The sequence below is a fragment of the Bufo bufo genome, chromosome 7 (genome assembly GCF_905171765.1).
Source record: "Bufo bufo chromosome 7, aBufBuf1.1, whole genome shotgun sequence".
NCBI lineage: Eukaryota > Metazoa > Chordata > Amphibia > Anura > Bufonidae > Bufo > Bufo bufo.
Genome location: NC_053395.1, coordinates 178,865,265 through 178,889,036, shown reverse-complemented (window position 1 = coordinate 178,889,036; position 23,772 = coordinate 178,865,265). Strand labels below are relative to the sequence as shown.

Genomic DNA, 23,772 nt, shown 5'->3' with positions numbered 1-23,772 from the left:
TGATCAATGACTGTGGTTATCACCCCATATAGACTCCCTGATCACCCCCCTGTCATTGATTACACCCCTGTCATTGATCAACCCCCTGTAAAGCTCCATTCAGATGTTTGCATGATTTTTACGGATCCACTGATAGATGGATCGGATCCGCAAAACACAAACAGGCGTCTCCCTGGAGCCTTCCAGGGGGGGTGATCAATGACTGTGGTGATCACCCCATATAGACTCCCTGATCACCCCCCTGTCATTGATCACTCCCCCTGTCATTGATCACTCCCCCTGTCATTGATCACCCCCCTGTCATTGATCACCCTCTGTAAGGCTCCATTCAGACATTTTTTTGGCCCAAGTTAGCGGAATTATTATTTTTTTTTCTTACAAAGTCTCATATTCCACTAACTTGTGTCTAAAAATAAAATCTCACATGAACTCACCATACCCCTCACGGAATCCAAATGCGTAAAATTTTTTAGACATTTATATTCCAGACTTCTTCTCACGCTTTAGGGCCCCTAGAATGCCAGGGCAGTATAAATACCCCACATGTGACCCCATTTCGGAAAGAAGACACCCCCAGGTATTCCGTGAGGGGCATATTGAGTCCATGAAAGATTGAAATTTTTGTCCCAAGTTAGCGGAACGGGAGACTTTGTGAGAAAAAAATTAAAAATATCAATTTCCGCTAACTTGTGCCAAAAAAAAATAATTTCTATGAACTCGCCATGCCCCTCATTGAATACCTTGGGGTGTCTTCTTTCCAAAATGGGGTCACATGTGGGGTATTTATACTGCCCTGGCATTCTAGGGGCCCCAAAGCGTGAGACAAAGTCTGGGAACCAAATGTCTAAAAATGCCCTCCTAAAAGGAATTTGGGCACCTTTGCGCATCTAGGCTGCAAAAAAGTGTCACACATCTGGTATCGCCGTACTCAGGAGAAGTTGGGGAATGTGTTTTGGGGTGTCATTTTACATATACCCATGCTGGGTGAGAGAAATATCTTGGTCAAATGCCAACTTTGTATAAAAAAATGGGAAAAGTTGTCTTTTGCCAAGATATTTCTCTCACCCAGCAAGGGTATATGTAAAATGACACCCCAAAACACATTCCCCAACTTCTCCTGAATACGGCGATACCACATGTGTGACACTTTTTTGCAGCCTAGGTGGGCAAAGGGGCCCATATTCCAAAGAGCACCTTTAGGATTTCACAGGTCATTTACCTACTTACCACACATTAGGGCCCCTGGAAAATGCCAGGGCAGTATAACTACCCCACAAGTGACCCCATTTTGGAAAGAAGACACCCCAAGGTATTCCGTGAGGTGCATGGCGAGTTCCTAGAATTTTTTATTTTTTGTCACAAGTTAGTGGAAAATGCTGATTTTTTTTTTTTTTTTATACAAAGTCTCATATTCCACTAACTTGTGACAAAAAATAAAAACTTCCATGAACTCACTATGCCCATCAGCGAATACCTTGGGGTCTCTTCTTTCCAAAATGGGGTCACTTGTTGGGTAGTTATACTGCCCTGGCATTCTAGGGGCCCAAATGTGTGGTAAGGAGTTTGAAATCAAATTCTGTAAAAAATGACCTGTGAAATCCGAAAGGTGCTCTTTGGAATGTGGGCCCCTTTGCCCACCTAGGCTGCAAAAAAGTGTCACACATCTGGTATCTCCGTACTCAGGAGAAGTTGGGGAATGTGTTTTGGGGTGTCATTTTACATATACCCATGCTGGGTGAGATAAATATCTTGGCAAAAGACAACTTTTCCCATTTTTTTATACAAAGTTGGCATTTGACCAAGATATTTATCTCACCCAGTATGGGTATATGTAAAAAAACACCTCAAAACACATTCCTCAACTTCTCCTGAATACAGAGATACCAGATGTGTGACACTTTTTTGCAGCCTAGGTGGGCAAAGGGGCCCATATTCCAAAGAGCACCTTTCGGATTTCACAGGTCATTTTTTACAGAATTTGATTTCAAACTCCTTACCACACATTTGGGCCCCTAGAATGCCAGGGCAGTATAACTACCCCACAAGTGACCCCATTTTGGAAAGAAGAGACCCCAAGGTATTCGCTGATGGGCATAGTGAGTTCATGGAAGTTTTTATTTTTTGTCACAAGTTAGTGGAATATGAGACTTTGTATGAAAAAAAAAAATCATCATTTTCCACTAACTTGTGACAAAAAATAAAAATTTCTAGGAACTTGCCATGCCCCTCACGGAATACCTTGGGGTGTCTTCTTTCCAAAATGGGGTCACTTGTGGGGTAGTTATACTGCCCTGGCATTCTAGGGGCCCAAATGTGTGGTAAGGAGTTTGAAATCAAATTCTGTAAAAAATGACCTGTGAAATCCGAAAGGTGCTCTTTGGAATGTGGGCCCCTTTGCCCACCTAGGCTGCAAAAAAGTGTCACACATCTGGTATCTCCGTACTCAGGAGAAGTTGGGGAATGTGTTTTGGGGTGTCATTTTACATATACCCATGCTGGGTGAGAGAAATATCTTGGCAAAAGACAACTTTTCCCATTTTTTTATACAAAGTTGGCATTTGACCAAGATATTTATCTCACCCAGCATGGGTATATGTAAAATGACACCCCAAAACACATTCCTCAACTTCTCCTGAATACAGAGATACCAGATGTGTGACTTTTTTTTGCAGCCTAGGTGGGCAAAGGGGCCCATATTCCAAAGAGCACCTTTCGGATTTCACAGGTCATTTTTTACAGAATTTGATTTCAAACTCCTTACCACACATTTGGGCCCCTAGAATGCCAGGGCAGTATAACTACCCCACAAGTGACCCCATTTTGGAAAGAAGAGACCCCAAGGTATTTCGTGATGGGCATAGTGAGTTCATAGAAGTTTTTATTTTTTGTCACAAGTTAGTGGAATATGAGACTTTGTAAGAAAAAAATAAATAAAAAATCATCATTTTCCGCTAACTTGTGACAAAAAATAAAAAGTTCTATGAGCTCATTATGCCCATCAGCGAATACCTTAGGGTGTGTACTTTCCGAAATGGGGTCATTTGTGGGGTGTTTGTACTGTCTGGCCATTGTAGAACCTCAGGAAATATGACAGGTGCTCAGAAAGTCAGAGCTGCTTCAAAAAGCGGAAATTCACATTTTTGTACCATAGTTTGTAAACGCTATAACTTTTACCCAAAGCATTTTTTTTTTTACCCAAACATTTTTTTTTATCAAAGACATGTAGAACAATAGATTTAGAGCAAAATTTATATATGGATCTCGTTTTTTTTGCAAAATTTTACAACTGAAAGTGAAAAATGTCATTTTTTTGCAAAAAAATCGTTAAATTTCGATTAATAACAAAAAAAGTAAAAATGTCAGCAGCAATGAAATACCACCAAATGAAAGCTCTATTAGTGAGAAGAAAAGGAGGTAAAATTCATTTGGGTGGTAAGTTGCATGACCGAGCAATAAACGGTGAAAGTAGTGTAGGTCAGAAGTGTAAAAAGTGGCCTGGTCTTTCAGGGTGTTTAAGCACTGGGGGCTGAGGTGGTTAAAATACAAGTATTTTATGTAGGCAGTAATGATAGCCGTTGTGTAGTGGATTAGCAAATATAGTTATAATTATTGGACTGCAAAAGAAAAGATATAAGATATAGTATCATACTGAGTTCTCTGCTGGGTTACCAGAATTTCTAGAATATTGACAGCTAAATTAAAGGAATATGTAGAGTGAGATATACATACGTTTCACAGTTAAAGTGGCGCTGACTTTGTCATTTCCACAGATAAATGTGTATTCTGCAGACTCTTCACTGCTTGTATTCATGATGATCAGTTGGTGCAGTTTTCCCTGAACCACAATCTTAAACTTCTCACTCATTTCAATTTCAACGCCATTCTTCAGCCAAATGGAAGGCACATTGAAGTGAGACACCTCACACTGGAATGAGGCTGTTTTGGTTTCAGGGACCTCAATGTTCTTCATGGTCTTTGTAATATGTAAAGCTAAGTTAGAAAGAAAAGTCAGTCATTTATTATCCAATGGTTCTTCAAGAAGAGCAGACAGTAAAACAAAGGTACAGAGGGCAATAAACATTATTCCGAATTTCCTTACTTTCCACAAACAACTTGGCTTTGCACTCAAGTTGTCCAATGACAGCCGTGTATTCCCCGGCATCAGCAGAAGTCACATTCTGCAAGACAAGCTTATGAACTTTACGTTCGGTTACTATTTTATGCTTGTCGCTTGGTTTCAACTCTACATTTTTGAAGAGCCATTTGACTGGAACTGTATCATGAGAAACGCTAAGTTCAAAGGTTGCTGGTGTGTTTTCCAGAGCAGTCACATCCTTGGGTTTCTTAATAATTTTCACAGCTAAGAGGTAAAAAACAATAATAGTACATTAGAGCAGATGATAAAGCCATAGCTTTGGAGATAATCATACTTTAGCTTATAAAACTTACTCTCAACATGGAGTCTGGCATTAGCGCCAATCTTTCCAAGTTTGAAGCTGTAAACAGACTCATCAGGAACAATGCAGTTTTTGATTCTTAAGGTATGCAATATGCCTTCTACTGTGATCTCATACTTGGCATTGGATTCCAGTTCAACACCATTTTTGATCCACTGGGCTCCTTTCACGTCAGGGTGAGTAAGTTCCACACTGAAAACAGCATCTTGTGTCTCAGTAACAGTTTGGTTCTTTAGTGTCTTCTTTATTTTGACAGCTAGAATAAGAATATAATCACAAGGTTACAAAAGGTACCATCATGATATGACAATTTTTTTTCCCCTCTGAGTTAGCATTTACTACTGGCAAGTAAGATAAACAAGAACTGACATTTTGGGAGATTTGTCTTAAGGAGAACATGCCAGCTCACCTACACTCTTTCCAATCAGTGCTGACATGCCCAGCAGATAAGTTGGAATAGTAACGCCTAATTTTCAATTTAATTTTACATATCCAGAAGGAAAAATATTTGTCATTTTATGAGGAATATAAGTATTTACTAAGGACTGTCAGGACTGCAGCCAGATCCTCTTTAATTGAAATGTTTAATTTCAGAGCTATCGTCGAGGTGTTGTTGGCCATTAGTCAGTTCTAACAAAGAAATGTCATCACAGAATATATTTCTTATGTACTAAATGCGTGATATTAATTATTTGTTATTAAGTAAATAGTCAATATGATTTGTATAACTAACCTTCAACTTTCAGTTTTGCAGATGTTTTTGATGTTGCAACTTGATAGGAGTATTCACCAATATCTTCAAGCTTGCTAATGGGAATTATGAGCTGTCTCTTGCCACCAATTGTTTCGCTTTTTATGCTGTCACTGAAGTTAATTGGCTTTCCATCTCTTAGCCACTTTCCTTTGGAGTCTGGATTAGCTACTTCACACTCAAATATTGCTTTCTGGGATTCAGCAACTGTGAGGTCCACAAGTGGTTTGCTTATAGCACCACCTATAAGGATGAAAAATGAATACAGTAAGAAACGAGTACAATTTTCACTACCTATGTTGTATTTTCCAAATGCTATTTTAGGCTTTTGTAAATTACCTGAAACTGTAATTTTTCCACTAGTTTTCTGTTCTCCAGCAAAGAAAGTGTACTGTCCTTCCTCATCCTTCATCATATCAGTAATTGTAAGTGTGTATATCTTGCCCTTGGATTCAATCTTGTGCTTTGAACTTGGCTTAAGTTCCTCATTTTTGAAGAGCCAGACGGCGTCAATTCCAGCATGGGACAATTCAACCTGTAAGGTTACGTTCTGTGTTTCTGTGCAAGTCTTGTCACTTAGTCCTTTAATTATAGTGATTTCTGTAACATAAGGAAGAATATTATAATGTAAATTTATACTGCCAATTTAAAGAGGTTGTCTCAACTGAGACATTGGTGGCATATTGCTAGGATATGCCACCAATGTCAGATAGGAGTGGGTCCCACACCTTTCTGACATTGATGGCATACACGCTTGGGTACCGCCTATGGGACCTGCACATATCTGCAAAACAAGGTCCTCAAAGCGAGTGGAGAGCAGCCGCAGATGCGTGGCTGTTTTCAAATAATTTCTATGGGAGTTCTGAAAATTTCTGGCAGTACCATAAAAGTGAATGGAACAGTGGCCAAGCTTACATAGTTAAGCACCCTTGCTCTGCTTTTTTCGCAATTCCCATAGAAATGAATAGAGAGAAAGCCGTGCATGAGCGATGCACTCTCCTTCACTTTCAGGTGCCTGTTTTAGAAATAGGTCCGGGCCTCAGAGGTGAGACCTGCACTTACCTGACTTTGATGGCATATTCACGCGATATGTCATCAAAGTCCCAGATGACACAATCCCTTTAACTCTTTACAAGAGCCATCCAAAAATAAATTACAATATTCTGGAACACAACATCTACAAGTTCGTATTTTTTCAAGCAATTAAACCTTGCTAGCAATTGTACAACAAGTATTAATATCTAGGAATAATTGTCTACTATTACTTACTTTCCACAGTAAGTTTGCAGGTGGATTCCACTTTACCAATCAACAGTTTGACTTGTCCCTGATCCGAAGCATGAGTTCTTGAAAATACCAGCCTTTGCTTGGCACCTTTGGCAATTGCTTGGACACGTTCATCAAGTTTAACTGGACGATCGCTGATTGACCATTTGGCAGATGTCATATCAGGAACTGACACTTTACATTCAAGGACAGCCTTTGTTCCTTCTATAGCGTGAACGTCTTTTAGAGGTATGACAATCTCAACACCTGAAGAAGGAAAATATATTAATGACAGTACTTATATTTTGTAGTTGAGTAATACAGAAATGTGTGATAAGTGTTGACACTCACTGTAAACAGACAAATGTCCAGAGGTGGAGAGATCCAGTTCTGGTACAGAAAAAGTATATTTTCCAATATCATCTGCAGTAGCATCTTCAATAAGTAACATGTGCGAATGTTTGTCAATTACAATATGAATACGATTACTGGGCTGTATCTCTTCTCCATCTTTTAGCCAGATTCCTTCAGCATTTTCCAGAGATAATTTTACCTCCAGCTGGGCAATGTCACCTTCACATACTTTCTGATCTGAAAGACCTTGTATGATTGAAATAGGACGGGCTGTAATAAAAAAAAAGCGGAGTAAGATATCTGTAAAATATATATATATATATATATATATATATATATATCTGTAAAAGAGATTTTTAGAAATATCCAACAATATACTGGTACTTACATTTTACTTTCATGTGTGCCGTGGTCTTTTCCCCAGCAACCACAAAACTGTATTCTCCTTGATCTTCTTTTGTGACATCTTTAATTGTAAGAACGTGACGTCCTCTGCGGGATGTAGTGACATATTTGCCGTTAGACTTTATTTCTGTATCCCCATGATACCATTTACCCTCTGCATCTTCAATAGAAATACAGCATTCAAGCTCTCCAGATTGTGTTTCTGGAACCTCAATGTCCTGAAGCTCTTTAGTAAACTCAAGAGGAGTACCTATAATACAAATGGGCCCTTATTAAGAAAGTGTATTACAATCATTTTACTAAATTATTACATTAGTAACATAGTTTATAAGGCTAAAAAAGATATCTGTCCATCTAGTTCAGCCCATTAGTACAATATTAAGGATACACTTTACTGCATAGGTTGATACTCTATCTTACCTTCAACAATAAGTTTAGCAGTTGTCGTAACAGATTCATCTTCTTTAAGGGCACAAGTGTATTCATCAGCATCTGACATGTCAACAAGAAGCACTGAAAGGAAATGGACTTTTCTTTCAGAATGCATTCTGTACTTATCACCAGAGCGAATTTCCACACCATTTTTAAACCACTTCACTTTCACAAATGGCTCAGATGTTTCACACTCAAAGGTTGCTATGTTGTCTTTCTCCTTTGCTGTCAGATCTTGTAATGCTTGTGTGAATGTGATGAGCTGTTTGCCTACATGTGAAGAAATAACAACATATTAGATCATAGAAAAGTAAAACAAAATGTATGTCAATGAAAGAATTACGGATTAGAGATGTCTCACCTTGCACAAGCAAAAATGCATGACTTGACGTTTCCCCAGCCACATTAATAGCTTTTACCATAATGCTGGCAGAGTCCTCTGCAACAACATCTCTGATAACTAGTTCACAAACATTGTCTTCTGGCCAGTACCAATAAATGCGCTCAGATCTTTCAACCTTGACACCATTTTTAAACCACTGGCACTCTGGGTCTGGCTTTCCTACAACACGGACACGGAAGTGGGCTTCTGCTCCCTGAGCAACTGTTTGGCTCTGAATTCTTTCAAATATCTTGGGAGCTTCCATGCTTGGGGACAGCTCAATTCTTTCTGGTTTAAAGGTTGGAATGGTAATTTTGCCTTCAACTTCAAGTGCCTTAATTTCTTCCTCGGTTAGTTCTTTGGTCACATGAAGAAGATCATCTTTTGTTTTCTTCAGCAAATCCTCATATGCTTCATCTTTTTTACGTGATTTTAGCTCAACAGCAGTAATAGCTTCATAGTATCCTTCTTCTGTCCTGCGCTTAAATTTACTGCGAAGTTCTTCTGATTCTTCAGAGACTTTGTCATGAGAAATTCTTTCCGTCCTCTTAAGTTTTACAGATTCTTTTCCTCCTGCGTCTACTTTCTTAACTTCAAATGGAAGTTTTCCTGTCTCAGCTGGAGGAGCAGCAACTTTTGGCTCATGTGTTCTCCTTAGCACAGACCTAAAATCTTCTTTCTGCTGTATTTCTAATTTTACTGAATGTTCAACAACACCCTCAGGGTTTTCTCCTGTGACCTTAACATCACCAGAGTCATAAGATTTGCAGTCAACAATTTCAAGATAATATATGCCATCATAGCGAAGTCTAAATCTTTTGCTTTTACGAATAAGCTGTCCATTAAGGTACCAATTTACTTTTGGTTGTGGATATCCAGTAACTCTGCACCGGAACCTTGCTATTTCTCCTTCATAAACTCTTGAAGGTTCTGGGAATAATACAATTTCTGGTTTTTGCTTTTCCTTTACATCTTCTGATACGCCTACAAGGGCACCTTCATGAGCCAGCCTTTCCATCTCTTCAATTCTTTGCATACCTCGTCTCCCTTCTGGCAGTTGAGATTCCTCAACAAGGCTCTTCTCATCTTTCACAATTAAAGTAGCTGATGTGTGGTCTGTTCCATATTTATTAGTTGCTCTACAAGTAATAACACCACTGTCTCTTGGATAAGCTACTTCATAATCAAGACTACAGTAGCCAAACTCATTTACCATTCGGAGCCTGTTAGCAGCATCCAATGGCTTTCCATCATGAAGCCAATCAACTACCATTGTGGGGTCTCCGATTGGTGTAAGACGGCACTCAAAGTGTGAAGGCCCAAAGCGCTTCAGCCTTACTGAAGTCAGCTTCTTCTTGAAGAATGGTTTTTGCTGCTTCTCTTTGTCATACAGATCTCCTTCTTCCCATTGTTCCTGACCATAACGAAGATGTAAGGGCTCTAGCTCTGGAGCTGCAATTTCTTTTGCCTTGTATGTTCCCTTTGGAATGATAAGTTTTCTCTCTGGTTCAGGCTCAGTAAATTCAACCTCAACATTTACTTTGCATCTAGTAGTGTCACGTCCTGCTTTATTAATAGCAGTAGCAGTATACCATGCGGAATCATTGCCGGCTGCAGACTGAATTTTCAGTGCTGCTTGTCCTTTATTTCCTTCAATTCTATAAATTAAAGATAATTTCCATCAGTGTCTCAATTGTGTATTTTCATTTTGTGTAAAACAGGTTAAGCAATCAAAAATATTATATAATTATATACTCACATTATGTTTGGAAATTTGTGAGGAGCTATGATGTCACTGTTCTTTAGCCACACAATATCAGGATTGGGGTTGCCTACAGCTTTCACGCCCATTTCCAGTTTACTGCCTTCTTTGATACTGACATTTTTTAGTTTTTCCACAAACTGTGGTCTTTGTAAAAGTTCCTTAGCTGCAGAGATACAAACTCAGATTAAACTAGAGAACAAACAGACAATTTTATCAGTATATAGAGATAAAGCATAATGATTGTACCTTCCACAGTCAATGTCATTGAGACTGAAGTTTTGCCAGCTCTGTTCTGAGCTATGACTGTCCATTCTCCAGAATCAGTAGGCATAGCTGGGACTATGATAAGTGACTGTGTTCCATCTTCCTTGACAACAATTTTATGTGTATAGTCATTGACAATTTGTTGACCTAAGGGATAAATGATAGTATAAATATAATATTGCTTTCTTTCATATGTTTTATGAAACATGTATAAAAGTATTTTATTATTAATATGTCAATATGAAATTAGTTACCGTTGTGGAACCAAAACGTTTCAGGCATTGGTCTTCCAACAACTTTCAAGTCAAATCTTGCGGTTTGACCTTCAGAACATTTGAAGGATGCAGGTTTCAAGACAAAGACTGGTTTATATAATCTCTCCAACTGGGATTCATCGGTTTCATCCAATCGGCGAGCAGGAGAACGCGCTGGAGAGCGTGCAGGGGAGCGACTTGGTGACCTTGGGGATACAGACCTATTATAATACAATAGAGTATATGTTAGAATTGAAACCACACAGGAGTGAACAATGCACCTAAAGCAGAACATCAAAGTGAGAATATACTGTATATGAAAAAGAGGAATACCTTATTCTTTTCACAGCTTCTGGAGCTGGTAGATAAGTTGGACCTCCAGTAGGTGCCATTGGCTCCACATACAACTTCCCTGAGCAAATGGCATTTCCTCTAACATTACTGGCCAAAGCAGTATAAATGCCCTCATCTTCCGTTAACAAAACAGGGATGCGCAGACTGGCCCTTCCATCTGATAGGGTTTCCATTTGATAGCGTCCTCCCTGTTTAATGCGTTTTCCATCCTTGAACCATACAATCTACAATAAAAAGAAAAAGCAATATTAAAAGCTTGTGATTGGAGAAGAGTCTTTGTAAAGGACAATTCCACAGAAACACCTAATTTCTTTTTACTATAGCCCCAACCATAGGTAACAGACAGTCAGGGTATACTATATGTTTTATTGTAAAAACCGTCATTCTAACACGACATTTTAACATGGCATGTCATAACATGACATAGGCTTAATGGTAAAGTACCTTTGGTAATGGGTAGCCAGACATCTTGCAGTGGAAAGTGACCCCCATTCCTTCAAGGATCTGGTAACTTTTAAGTCTAATATCAAACCCTGCTTCAATAATTTCAGATTCCGGAACATCGACAATCATTTCTTCTCCATCTTCTTCAAGGAGCTCTTCTAAGCTTATCTTGATAATTCTGTATTCAATTTCTTTGATCAGTTTCTCTTCAAATGCAGTTAGCAGATACTCCTGCAAAAATAAAACGAAAAATGAATTGCAAAAAAACATAATAATGTAATCATTCATTTACATAACTCATAATTTACATTTTTTTGATGTATTTTTGCTTATTAGCTTAACCCTTTTAGAATAAAGTGTTGATATCTCACTGGTGTTGAGTCTGCAACTAGTCCCTGCAATTAATATGGAGTATACATGGCTCCAGTAACTAGATGATTAACTCTTTACGGTTTTATGATGTATTCAAAGCTTTATGTCATTCTTATTTTTGAGTAGACAGTTACCTCAGCATGAATTGTAGTTTTAACTATAGTAGTATCCTTGGCCATCTTCTTTCTGATAAGGGCTTGCTCTTTTTCATATTCCTTATCATAGACGGCTTGAGGAGCCATGGGTGCGACTTTGGCTAGCTGTGGTTCAGGTACATATGGAGTTGTTTCTTCGTGCATACTCATGTAAGAGTCGTATTCAGCTGTTAAAAGGCCAAAAATCATGAAGAAGCATAAGAATTAAGATAACAATATAAAAAAAATAGATTCCATTTATGACACTTTTTTTTATTTGGATCCTCAATTACCTTCCTCCAGTAGACTAGTAGTTTCAGTAACTTCTCCATATTTGTTACGAATGACAACGCTGTATTCTCCAGCATCATCAGCAAAAGTCATAGAAATCTCAAGTTTGCATTCTCCAGTTTCCTTGTTATATGATACTTTATATCTGTAAGGACACATATACACATTACACATACATGTTTTTTTCATTTTTTACAAGTTCATCTAACTATCAAGTGTATTACATGATTATTGATATGCTAATGGTTATTTTATATATTTTTGCTACCGCATTAATTTAACAATGTACTTTTCAATGTAGAAAAATAAATTAAATGTGTGAATGATTATTAATTATTCTAATATAATAAACTTTATACAAGAGATTTTTAAAAAAGATGTTATGGTAAAACAAAAAAAAAAGTGTTTTGTAATTTCAAATAATTAAGTTTTTCATGTATTTGAGATTAAGATTTAATTACCTGTATCCAGTACTTAGGGGAACACCAGCCTTTTTCCAGTAAATATGTGGCTTAGGGTTGCCTCCAATCTGACATTCAAATATAACTTGACCTCCCTCAACTAACTTCTGGATTGTTGGTTTTCTGATGAAGTAGGGAGCTTCTCCTTCTCCAGTCTCAACAGTAGTAGTCAGCTCTACTTCCATTTTTTGTTCTTCTGTTATCCTGTTAAGAGAGACCACCCATAGTATTAATAATTGACAAACATTATTGTTTATTTTTTTTACATTTACATTTGTCTAATCAATTGCATTTTATATATCAAAGCCGTCCACTGTTGTATTGGACTCAGTGGCACTTCTCTATGTGCAGAAGTACCTCGGACAGCTGCTGTTTTTAATTCAACTGTGTAAAGTCTAAGGCCAGAAAATCACTAAGTGGTTTATTATTTGGTGTTTAGCCAAAATAGCATGGTACTGTGTAAATCAGAAAATCTATGTGATGTTAATGGGTTATTCCCATCTCAGAAATTGAGGGCATATCGCTAGGATGTAAGCATAGGTGCAGGTTCCAGAGGTGGGACCCACACCTATTAGACATTGGGGGCAAATCCTAGTGATATGCCCCCAATGTCTGAGATGGGAATATCCCTTTAAATACTTTTGCATAAAAAAAGCAGTGATACTTTAATTTTTTGGGTTAGCCAATAAAGGTATCACTGCTATAAAACGTTCTTGGTTCATTTACAATATTAAATAAATTATATGTGTTAAAGCAATTTATAATTATACACCTGGCATGGCTGGACTATTGGAAGGGGAAAAGTGTCAATTGCCCTGGGATCTCTATCTCCTAGGTTCTCCTTCACCCAATTCCCCTCATACACTATATAACACAAACATTGAAATAAGATTGGGAAAAAAAATATAATTACTGTTTTTCTTCTGTCATTTTTTCAGTAATAGTTTCTCTTGCTTCATATTCTTCAGAAACTAGAAAAAAAGCAATGTTGTAAAAAAAACTATTATGTAACTATAATACAATCACTTACTTGGCATAATGTAATTTTAACTCAACAATTAAATGACTCAGCACTGCTATTTAAGGTTAAACTGCATTACAGTAAATATATAGTCATACAAACATCATCAATGCCAATCTAACCTCAAACAAGTCAAAGTCCAGACCACCTGCCACTCCAGATAATCCCTGTAGAACAGATGCAATACCCTCCCCGTACCCGCTACCAAGAAAATTTAGAATCCAGTAGAAATTCCAGGTCTCCAAATAAGGTTCTAACACTATACTAATATGGTACATTTCACCCTGCTTAACAAGCCAAACATGTCTAATAACTAAAAAACCCATGAGAAAAACATACAATCATATGCTTTCCAATGTCCTCTGCTACCAATATATTGTTAATTGAAGGACTTTCTTAGAGAATGAATTTATTAAAACTTAAATAGTATGCAGGGCTAATGATTTGATATATTGGTCCTACAGAAACAACAGATTCAACCTTCATGTCTAAATGGTATATTCTCCCTCCTGATCTGAAATAACATGCACAGAGACATAGCTACACACTGGGAGGTCAGGTTCATGTCAACTAGCCTTGTGTACTGGTCCCATTTTAAATAATGGGGCCTATGCACAATACTAGTTGAGCACTGGACAGTTTGGGTGGTAGAGTATGCCTGAATAACCCTTTTAAAGGGAATATGAGCATTTTAAATTAAGACAACGGTTTAGTAGCTTAGTAGTTGTCCCATACAGCAGTGAAAGTCAGGAAGGGGTTCAAATCTGTCTTATACTTTTTCTTGCTTTTTACATTATTGTTCCGGTTTATTTTTTTCTTACAAATACCAAGGCAAAATACTGACCAAAATACTGCTGTGTGAAAAGGATCTTAAAGGTGAGAGAATCTGTAATCATACTGGATGTACTTTCTAGTAGCATGCTAAACTGGATCTTGAGGAACTGCTCAGTTGAACTTGCTGGTATGCTTTTCTTTAGTTATGTTGGTGAAAGTCTCTTTTTAATAAAAACTGTACACAAAATCTAATACTGCAGTAGGTCTAATAATCTACTACTAGAAGACCATAAATACTGGAGAAGACAGGGTAGTGACAAACAAGTCATCAAAAACATTGGTTAAAATTAATTAAAGGCTGACAGTTTTCTGGCATTGAAATGTCGCAACTTTTTAGGCAAAACATTTACTTTTTTCATTTCATACCACCCTCACTCCTCATGAAAAAGTGGGTGGGGCTTCTCTGTAGGGAGAGTGGCCTTGCAGATTTACTATAATGTATGCCAGTAACTAGAATAGTATATGTACCCCATAGAATTTAGCTGTAGTGTTGCTTCAGTCTTTTGAGTCAAAGCTAAGTGGATTTATTAAAAAGAAAAGGATTGAGAAAGAAAAGAAGTTTAAAACGCCTGACTTTCATTTTAATTTTAACCATACAAAAAGAAGGTGTGAAATAGCTATTTTTCCTTATTCTAGTAGAGCAGGAAATGTCATGTGACTAGAATTCCTACATTACATAGGGAAAATCAGCGTTTACTCATGTTATGGTAGTGGACCATGGAAGAAACTCCAAACCTTAAAAAACTCCACCCATACTCTGCCCAACCGCAAGCTTTTACATGACTAGAAGGTCACATTGGCTTCAACCTTAGAATTCAACACTAAAAAGATGAGTCCACTGAAACAGACTTCAATAAAAGTAGACCACAAATATCACTGCCCAGCTGTTCACCATAGATACAAGAAGGCAATAAAATGTAGCTGCTCCTAACATTCTGTAGTCTTGCTGTTTTCAACCACTGCCCAAAATAAACTCAAACAAGTGATAATGGCTTACCTTGAACGAGGAGGTAGCAAGAAGTGCTGACTGTGCCTGCCTCGTTGGTTGCTGTGCAAGTAAATCTGCCGCTATCTTCAGCAAATGCCTCGCGAATCACAAGACGTGAAATTTGTTCTTCATAGGTAATTTGGAAATCAATGGTATTTTCAATTCGATAATCCTCGCGATACCAAACCACAGTTGGTGAAGGGTACCCAGCAATGGTACATTCCAAAGTGACAGACTCTCCTTCAAGGACTGTCACATTTTTCAAGCCCTGTGAACAAGAAGAAAAATTGTTTTCTTGCTGTATACTTCCAAATTAACATGATTTCATACATCATATTTTAGGTATACAATATTTTAAAATATGATTATTTTATGTGTAGCCCAATTCATTGCCCAGTAGACAATTATGATTCTTATGTAGCTTTTACAAATCTTTGGTTTAATAAAGCTGTAATAACTACTCTTGCAATGCATGAAATAAATACCAATGCTCAAAATGGCAGAGTTAGTAAATAAAAAGTAAAGAAAGAGTGGCCTGAAATAGAATTGACTTTACTTTAATTACGCTAAGCTTATTGAGATCCCAGGGGCAAAAATATACAACAATCCAAGTAAAGATGGACAGATCTTTCAAATGTGTTACTTACAGAAACTAAAGTTGGTGGAGAAACAGGGACTTCTGCTGGTTCAGGGACTCGGGCTGCTTCCTCAGCCTGCAACATATGGAAGACAGTTAGCTTTTCTATAGACATGGGTCTAAATATAGCTGTAATGGTGTTTAGCGCTTCTTCTGCATATAGTCATGTTAGTAGCATAGTAAAGCACTACACTACTACTACACACATACTTAGAGAGCAGCGAGTAGTAAGGATATAGTGCCGTTGACAAGAAAGACTTTTGTTATAGCTGGATATTATGCAAAGAATTAAAGAAGTCGAAGAAGTTTCTTGATCACCAACCTCATACTGATACCGAAATATATCTTCATGCGCAAAGCCACCTGAAACAATCACGCCTACATCTCTTCTCATTTCAACATCAGAACGGGCTTTGAGGGCCTCAGTTGTTTCTGTCAAAGAGAAGGGTGGAGAGACGACTTTTTCTGCTCTCCCTCGAGGTTCAGCTGGTTTTAAATGTGGAGCTTTCACAGATTTTGTGATCTTTTGTGAAGCTGCTGTGGTTAATTCTTTCTCCAGAGTCGCTATCGCTGATCCTGCAATTGACACCTGACCCGCCCAAAAGAAAATCAGTTATCTTATGATCATGTAGCTGTACATTTTAAAGATGTTCTCTGCTTTTATCCATGCTTTAATGGATTTGGTAAAACTGTGACTGGTTCTTAATTTGTAACCAGTTTTTTAGGTCTTCTGAGCAGCATATAAACTTTTATTATTGATTTTAAATAGATTTTTTGGGTTGTTTATTTCTTCCTGAAGGTAATTGAACAGAACAGGTTTTGTAAGTCAGTTTTGACTGTCACCTGTGATGCCACCTATCTTTCTTTCTGTGGCTGCCAAATAATCAACTGAGAAATCAAAAACTGTCAGAAAGAGGTGGGGATTGTGGGGATTAAAGGGTATCAATCGTCAAAAATAGGGGGCATAGTGTCTCCTTCAACCTTGCAATACTGCGACTGTGCTACATACTATTGTACATGAAAATCTTTCACCTGACAGTACAACTTGCTCATATGCACTGTTTGGGTATTTTTGAATATTGTATTGCAAAAAAATAAACTGGAAACTATCAGTTTTTGCATCCATCTTATACTAGTAATATTTGGAGTGTATAGTTTACACAAATGCATCATTTTGTTGAGAAATGTTTACATTATTTAACATTGATCATTAAAGTTGGAAGAGGAAAACAACAGAGCATCTTTAAAATCAAAACAAGAGTTGCAATGAGTAGTTGCTGTCTAGTCACAGTACACACAAGACACATAGGAACATAAACAGAAAACACTAAGAAGGTTATGTGCAGAAAATGGGAAAATAAAGAGTGAAGAAGCGATTTTATGCATTATACATGTATTGCAGCTAAGAGGAAAGTATAAAGGAAATTGCTAATTATGTTAATGCTCAGCTTTTTTTAGTGCGCAGTAATACAACTGCAAAGTTAAAAAATTTAAGTAGATTTTCCTGTATTAATGTGAAAGGGAGCATTTTAATAACTACATTTAATGTGTATCAGGCAAAACATTGCAAATATCCATTTGCTAATTCTAAAAAACATGCAGCAAATCAATCAGGAATAATTTTTCTTTGTGCATGTTTAGTTTATGTAAAATGGATATTAGTAAGAAAATGATGATCATAATTTAGTGAAGCCAGTGGTGACAATATGTATTGCCTGATACACATGTCACTCAGTTCTTACCTCATGCGTATGTTCAGCTTTGGGAACTGTAACTTTAGTGATGGAAAAGTGTGGAATTGGTGTATGTGAAATAGTTTGATCCACTTGGACCACCGGTATGGTTGGTGGTTCTGGAGCTCTTTTAATCTACATTAATCAATAAAGTTGCATTTAATTTTGCACCAATTCCATTTATAAAGAGAAATAACAGCAGAATAAAATAAAGTCAGGGCCTAACCTGTGGAACAGGTGATGGCACTTGTTCAATAGGGATCATTTTTGGCACGGATGGGACATGAACTTCTGGAGCTTTTATGGGTTTAGTGATAACTTGGCGTTCAGGTGAGAAATCAATGGTTTTTCTGGCAGAAACATGCTCTTTGTATTCATACTGCAGAGCTGTTTCTTCTGCATAACCTTCTTCTGTGTATCCTGGTTGTCTAACACGGGCAAGGTCAACTGCAGCGACAACTGTAGCCACAGCTCCTGCTTTTTTCCCAGCTTCCATCTAAAGGCAACATTAAGACAGTTCATACAAATCTCCATAAAGATGGGAAGAGAAGAAAGTGCAAAACATTTTAAAAAACAGAGACAAAAACAAGGATATAAAGACAGGACGATAAAGCCCTATATAGTTTGAAACTTTGTGATTATTCACTGCCAATGGACTTGCCAGTGAGAATGCAGCTATGTATCAAGGTATGCTTTCATAAATCACTGAGGCTCAACAGTTAAAGGGCTTCTGTCCCCAGATTTATAGTAGTAAAACAGGCTGACCTGAGACGTGCACTAGTCAGCAGAAGCTATCTGTGTTGGTCCTATGTTTATATGGGTCCGAATTGCTGAGAAAAATAATGTTTTAATATATGCAAATGAGCCTCTAGGAGCAATAGGGGCGTTGCCATTACACCAAGAGGCTTCGCTCTTTCTGTAACTGCCGCGCTCTTTGCCCTTTGATTGATAAGACGAGGCAGTGTTAATGTGATCACGCCTGCCTTTTCAATCAAAGTGCAGAGAACGTGGCAGTTGCAGAGAGAGCAGAGCCTCTAGGTGTAACGGCAATGCCCCCGTTGCTCCTAGAGGCTCATTTGCATATATTAAAACATCACTTTTCTCAGAAATGTGGGCACATGGGACCAACACAGATGCCTTCAGCTGCCAAGCGCACATGCAACAGGTCGGCCAGTTTTACTGCTATAAATCTGGTGACAGATGGCCTGAAAGGGTCTTCGAAGAAAGTTTGGCTAAATTCACACCAAGTCAGTGTGTTGTACAGTTGATATACACACTGAGAGAACGTATACGCCACAGTACCATAAAACACTGATGGATGTCCTTTGGCACATACCTGGCGAGAAAATCTTGGGATCCTGTTCCAAAGGTATTGAAAAGCATATGCTTTTCAATAAAAAGTTTTTATATGCATCTGGGCATATGAAACCGGCAAATGCAATATGAATTCAGTCAAACTATTAAATTGTTTCCAAAACTATAAAAATATATATATATATATAAATGTGGAACCAACACACAAAAATAGTTGCTGGCAATGGAAGTTACTTAAGAGACTACTTTAAAGGGAACCTGTCACCATGAAATTGCAATGTAAGCTAAAGGCAGAATGTCATAGAGCATAGAGGAGCTGAGCAGATTGATATATAGATTTATGGAAAAAGATTTAGCAAAACTAGTAATTTTCCCATTTATATGCCTGCTCATTCTGGGCATTGAAGTCGAGAAGGCGGTCCTACCAGTGATTGACAGCTATCTGTGTATACACAGTCATAGAAGGAAAGCTGTCAATCACTGATAGGACCACCTCCTTGACTTCAAAGCCCTGAATGAATGGGAATTTTAATGTATAAAATAAATTTTTTACTGAATCCTTTCTCACACAACTATATATCAATCTTCTCAGCTCCTCCTGCTCTATAATATTCTGCCAGCAGCACAAACACCATGTTCAAAATGACAGGTTCCTTTTCAAACAAAGGAAGATGCAATTCTTGCAATTCTCCACCCGAAGAGTTTGGTTCACATACTGATACTGTACATGTCTTGTGTGCTGTTTTATATTATAGTATAAAAAGGAAATGCATATACATATAATACACAGGTGCACAAACACATAAAAGATAGTAGCTCACATAAAAAACAGGAGTTGTCGGTGGCTCTCTGTTCTTATATGTCTCATAGTTTTACCATGCACGTGATGTATATGTGACAATTAACAAAACACAAAGCCAAAAGAGGTGATTGGAAAAAAGAAGTGAAGATGAGAGAGGTGCCGGTTGGTCAAATTTAGTGCAGTTGATGTGGTCACTGAGCAGGTACCTTATCAGTTTCTGAAATCGCATCAGAGATATCAAGAATTTCTGCACTATGAGTCCGGCTTCTTGCTTGTTGTACAGCAGCCAGAACTGTAGCCACAGCCATTACTTTTTCTGAATCATAATTCATCTGCGCAATCGTTAAACGTACAGGACAATGCAAATCTTTAGGTTCTTATTTATATATTACAGTTGTTATGCAAGAGCAAACACAGAAGGGGATTTAGCATTATAGGCGTATCTGAGGTTACTTTTTTGACTGGAGTTGCTATGAGCAAGGTTATGAAAATGGAGCACAGTAATGATAAATTTGGCACAAGTGCAATGCGGTTACGATTTCTATAAGAGCCTTGGGGATGCCTGGTGTGAAGTTGAGACTTTTTAAAAAGTTAGACTTCATAAATGGGACACAAACGAGATCTACTTTGAAATTCTGTCAACATTTTCATTCTATACTGTAGGTGGAGCTGGAATCAAAAAGTCACAAAAACTGATCCCAAAAAGTCACAAAAAAAACCCTCTTTTTGAAGCCAGAATTCTGTTGTGCAGGGCTTGATAAATTCACCCCAGAGTGGTTAGGTTATAAAAATCTAAATTCATAAATGTGTGGTGATTGGCAACTGGATTTACTATAATAAGGCCCTCGGTTAAAGGGGTATTCCAGTTTTTATTTTTATTTATTTATTTATTTATATAATAGAAAATCCTATAATCTTCTACTATACACACATTTAAAATTCTGCATACATACCTATCAGTCCTATGTAATCCATCCTTGGCCTGACTGAAACATGGCATCAGTCATGTGACATTCTTTACATCCTGGCTTTCAGTAAGCAGTGTAACATGACATACATGTGCTGGGTCAGCACACATGACACATTCATGTGATACATAAATTGGACTAGTGGGGTAATCATGATTTTCATTGTAGTTATTACAGTAACTACAACACTGTGTGTCTGTCGGTAGTGGCCAGTAAAATGGCTGCCTGTTTCTAAGTGATGTTGCCATGTTGTTAATATGGTTTAGTGTATAAACTATACACTAACAGACATGAGATTCTGCTGCAGGTAGTAATACTGTATGTACTGTATTTGTTCTGCTCCTCAATACACTACTATGGTCCTGTTAGATACCTAGGCAGTTAACTGAAAGTCAGGTCACATGATACTTGTCAGGGTCACATGATAGCTCACATGACTGACACCATGTTTAGTCCTATCTAGCTCTCCTATAGATGCATTTTACAGGACTAAAATATACTGTACCCTTTTTTTTTTTCTTGAGAGGTAATGTATGTATATAATAAAGGTCTGAGAGCAAACATTTTAATACATGTATATTACAAAATTGCTGGACATCCTATTGCCTAAAGAAATAAATGTAATCGTTAAAACCGGAATACCTCTTTAAGTCTGTGGTACTGGCCAGTATGATCTTAGTAGACATATTTAAATGGAAGTAAGGTGTGTTAGCTTTCAAAATTTAGCAGTTGAAATCACCTGTTCTTGAACTGCATGTATCTGTTCTCGCTTGGTGGCAGCAGCTTCTACCGTCCTTGTAACTGTCTCTTGTCTGACTTTTTCACTGGACACGACCACGGAGCTTACAGACGTTTTTTCAGCTTCTTTCCTTACCTGGTATTTATAAAAAAAAAGGTTCTAAAATTCTAAAAGATGACCAGCGCCAAAGAAAAGCAGGTGACATGATTGAGATGGAAGCATGGAAAGGTACGTTATCAGATGAGGATGGTGAAATAATGAAGGTCAGTGAAGCGCACAGCAAGCTCTTGTTATATTTTGCTTATGAATCAGGGACAAGCTGGTCAAGAAAGTAGGCTAGCTGAATATAAGGTCTTTAAGGAGAAAATCCAGTCAAAATCCACGTCATAAATTTATGTGAGCAGACCTTCCAGAATTATATGGTCTCTCGAGGGCTAAAGGGGATCTCTGGGCTTTTTACAGTATAAAAACTGACCTGTGGAAAAAAGATTGTTTGAATAATACTTTCCCATCTGCCGATCCATCAATGCTGCCGTCTCCGCTGCAGCCACACAGGCTGCAAGCTTTTATGCTCGGGTCCTGGCCGAATGTGTGGACTTCAGCTGCATTTACTTTTATGCAGCTGAACAGGAAAAGAAGGGCACATATCTAGACATGACCCAAACAGAACAGCCCGTGTGAGTACAGAAAAGATGGCAACATGGGCAGCACAGCGAACGGGTAAGTATTAACCAAGTTAGGGTCAGAAGAAAGGCCAGTTTTTATAAAATGCCAGGAGAATCCCCTTGGTGCTGCTCATACCACTAGTTTGAATGGATCTTTGCTTGGAATTTGAAGTCATACTACCAACAACAGAAATCTCTGAGTTGGGCCAAAGGTATTTCAGCTCTACAGGGAACTTTATTTCTGGTCAGTGATAGAACGGGATCATAGACTTCACCCATGTGAGGTTAGGAAGTACTGCCATAGGAATTGTTTTCTTGTACAAGCGTGGCCAGTCTGCCCCTGGTTTAGTTGTGTCAATGCTCCTAAGTTCTGCTATAATGTTTGACTTCATTATTACCTGCTCATGGATAGGCTGAATCTGCACAGCAGTCGTCGCTGTCCTTTTAGCAGTCAGTTCAGTGGCAGTTGGAGTAGGTTCTCTCACTCTGGCCATGTCAACAGCAGCAACTACAGTAGCGACAGCTGCTGTTTTCCCTGCTCCATGGACCTATATCAGTTACATTACATTAAAATATGCATAAAAAGAACAATATAGAAAATATGTGCAAACAAGCAAATACCTCCTTTTAAACCCATTATGTTAAGGCACAGGCTACACAACAAATGAAAAGTGCAAAGCTAAAGTTCTCCTCTGGTTGAGGCCTTAGGAATACTTTACATCATACGATATGTTCAATGTTCTTGTGTCCACCTAAGAGTTGCAGAAGACTGCAAACTTTACATGGTACAATATCATTGTCGGGCAGTTGTCGTAAGTGCAATGTAAATCTCACAAGCTTTTATAATTGCACTTGGAGGCCCAACTCTAGTTCTGCACCCTGCTTTCTTTGTGTAGTCCATGCCTAATAAATGATGGTATGAAGTCTTTGTATTGACATATATAGTGAAGCCCTTACCTCTCTGGTTTCCATTCCAGTAACTGTGACCTGCTCCCTCGATTCCCACTTCTGCTCAGTCTTTATGTGTGAGGCTGCAGAAGACACAAATATTTCCTGCTTCCAAGGAGGAGGGACTTCAGCACCAACTGGTGTTGGAGTGGTCCTTGCAGGTGAAGGAGACTTCACAGATCTAATTGGAGAAGTAGACAGTCCTCTTCCAGCCGGAGAGACTGACCTGTTGGGAATAAAATACATTTGTGTTATGTTTTATAAGCCATAGATATAATAAACTTCTATATTAAAGACGCATTTAGGTGACTCATCTTTGGGACACCTAAACTTTTCATCTTTAAAAACAAATACTAAAACTAGATTTATTTTATACCAAAGATCGAACAGAAACCTCCCATTCTCATGGCATGAAATAATTGGAAAATAATGCGAAATCAGGAATCTTAATATCATTTAGTCAACTGATATAGAGCGTTGTATGATTCTGAGAACATTCTGAGAACATTGTATTCTGAGAAATATACACTAGGTGGCAGTATTTCTCTACATGAAATTTTTAGATGCTAAACAAGTTTCTTGCAAGCCAGGCGCAACTTTTTATAAAACTAAGCGCTAATTCACAAGAAGAATTTCTGTAATCTCCGTCTGATGTCCTAGTCTAATCTGACTACAATACAACACATTTAGGGTCATTTATTAGGACCGGCATTTTAGACGCCAGTTTAAATAACTCT

The 23,772-nt window shown here is 37.9% G+C and overlaps 1 protein-coding gene across 50 annotated transcripts in view; it reads right to left on the bottom strand.

The window, feature by feature from the left end:
• Positions 1-23,772, bottom strand: part of TTN (titin) — a 268,613-nt gene that overhangs the window by 220,583 nt on the left and 24,258 nt on the right. For 48 of the 50 annotated variants that reach the window (XM_040441698.1, XM_040441725.1, XM_040441731.1 and 45 more), the window contains exons 7-34: positions 23,045-23,261; positions 22,486-22,635; positions 21,423-21,557; positions 19,922-20,047; positions 17,826-18,095; positions 17,609-17,734; positions 16,189-16,455; positions 15,877-15,942; positions 15,239-15,497; positions 13,300-13,357; positions 12,387-12,590; positions 11,928-12,070; positions 11,635-11,822; positions 11,129-11,359; positions 10,664-10,908; positions 10,331-10,551; positions 10,059-10,223; positions 9,807-9,975; positions 8,027-9,705; positions 7,654-7,935; positions 7,217-7,483; positions 6,826-7,098; positions 6,478-6,741; positions 5,548-5,808; positions 5,191-5,451; positions 4,450-4,713; positions 4,100-4,360; positions 3,730-3,990 (exon numbers count right to left, since the gene is read on the bottom strand). In XM_040441698.1, the coding sequence (XP_040297632.1) occupies positions 3,730-3,990; positions 4,100-4,360; positions 4,450-4,713; positions 5,191-5,451; positions 5,548-5,808; positions 6,478-6,741; positions 6,826-7,098; positions 7,217-7,483; positions 7,654-7,935; positions 8,027-9,705; positions 9,807-9,975; positions 10,059-10,223; positions 10,331-10,551; positions 10,664-10,908; positions 11,129-11,359; positions 11,635-11,822; positions 11,928-12,070; positions 12,387-12,590; positions 13,300-13,357; positions 15,239-15,497; positions 15,877-15,942; positions 16,189-16,455; positions 17,609-17,734; positions 17,826-18,095; positions 19,922-20,047; positions 21,423-21,557; positions 22,486-22,635; positions 23,045-23,261 (7,313 nt within the window). The remainder of the gene's footprint in view (positions 1-3,729; positions 3,991-4,099; positions 4,361-4,449; positions 4,714-5,190; positions 5,452-5,547; positions 5,809-6,477; positions 6,742-6,825; positions 7,099-7,216; positions 7,484-7,653; positions 7,936-8,026; positions 9,706-9,806; positions 9,976-10,058; positions 10,224-10,330; positions 10,552-10,663; positions 10,909-11,128; positions 11,360-11,634; positions 11,823-11,927; positions 12,071-12,386; positions 12,591-13,299; positions 13,358-15,238; positions 15,498-15,876; positions 15,943-16,188; positions 16,456-17,608; positions 17,735-17,825; positions 18,096-19,921; positions 20,048-21,422; positions 21,558-22,485; positions 22,636-23,044; positions 23,262-23,772) is intronic. The other 2 variants (XM_040441710.1, XM_040441724.1) reach the window with 2 other exon arrangements.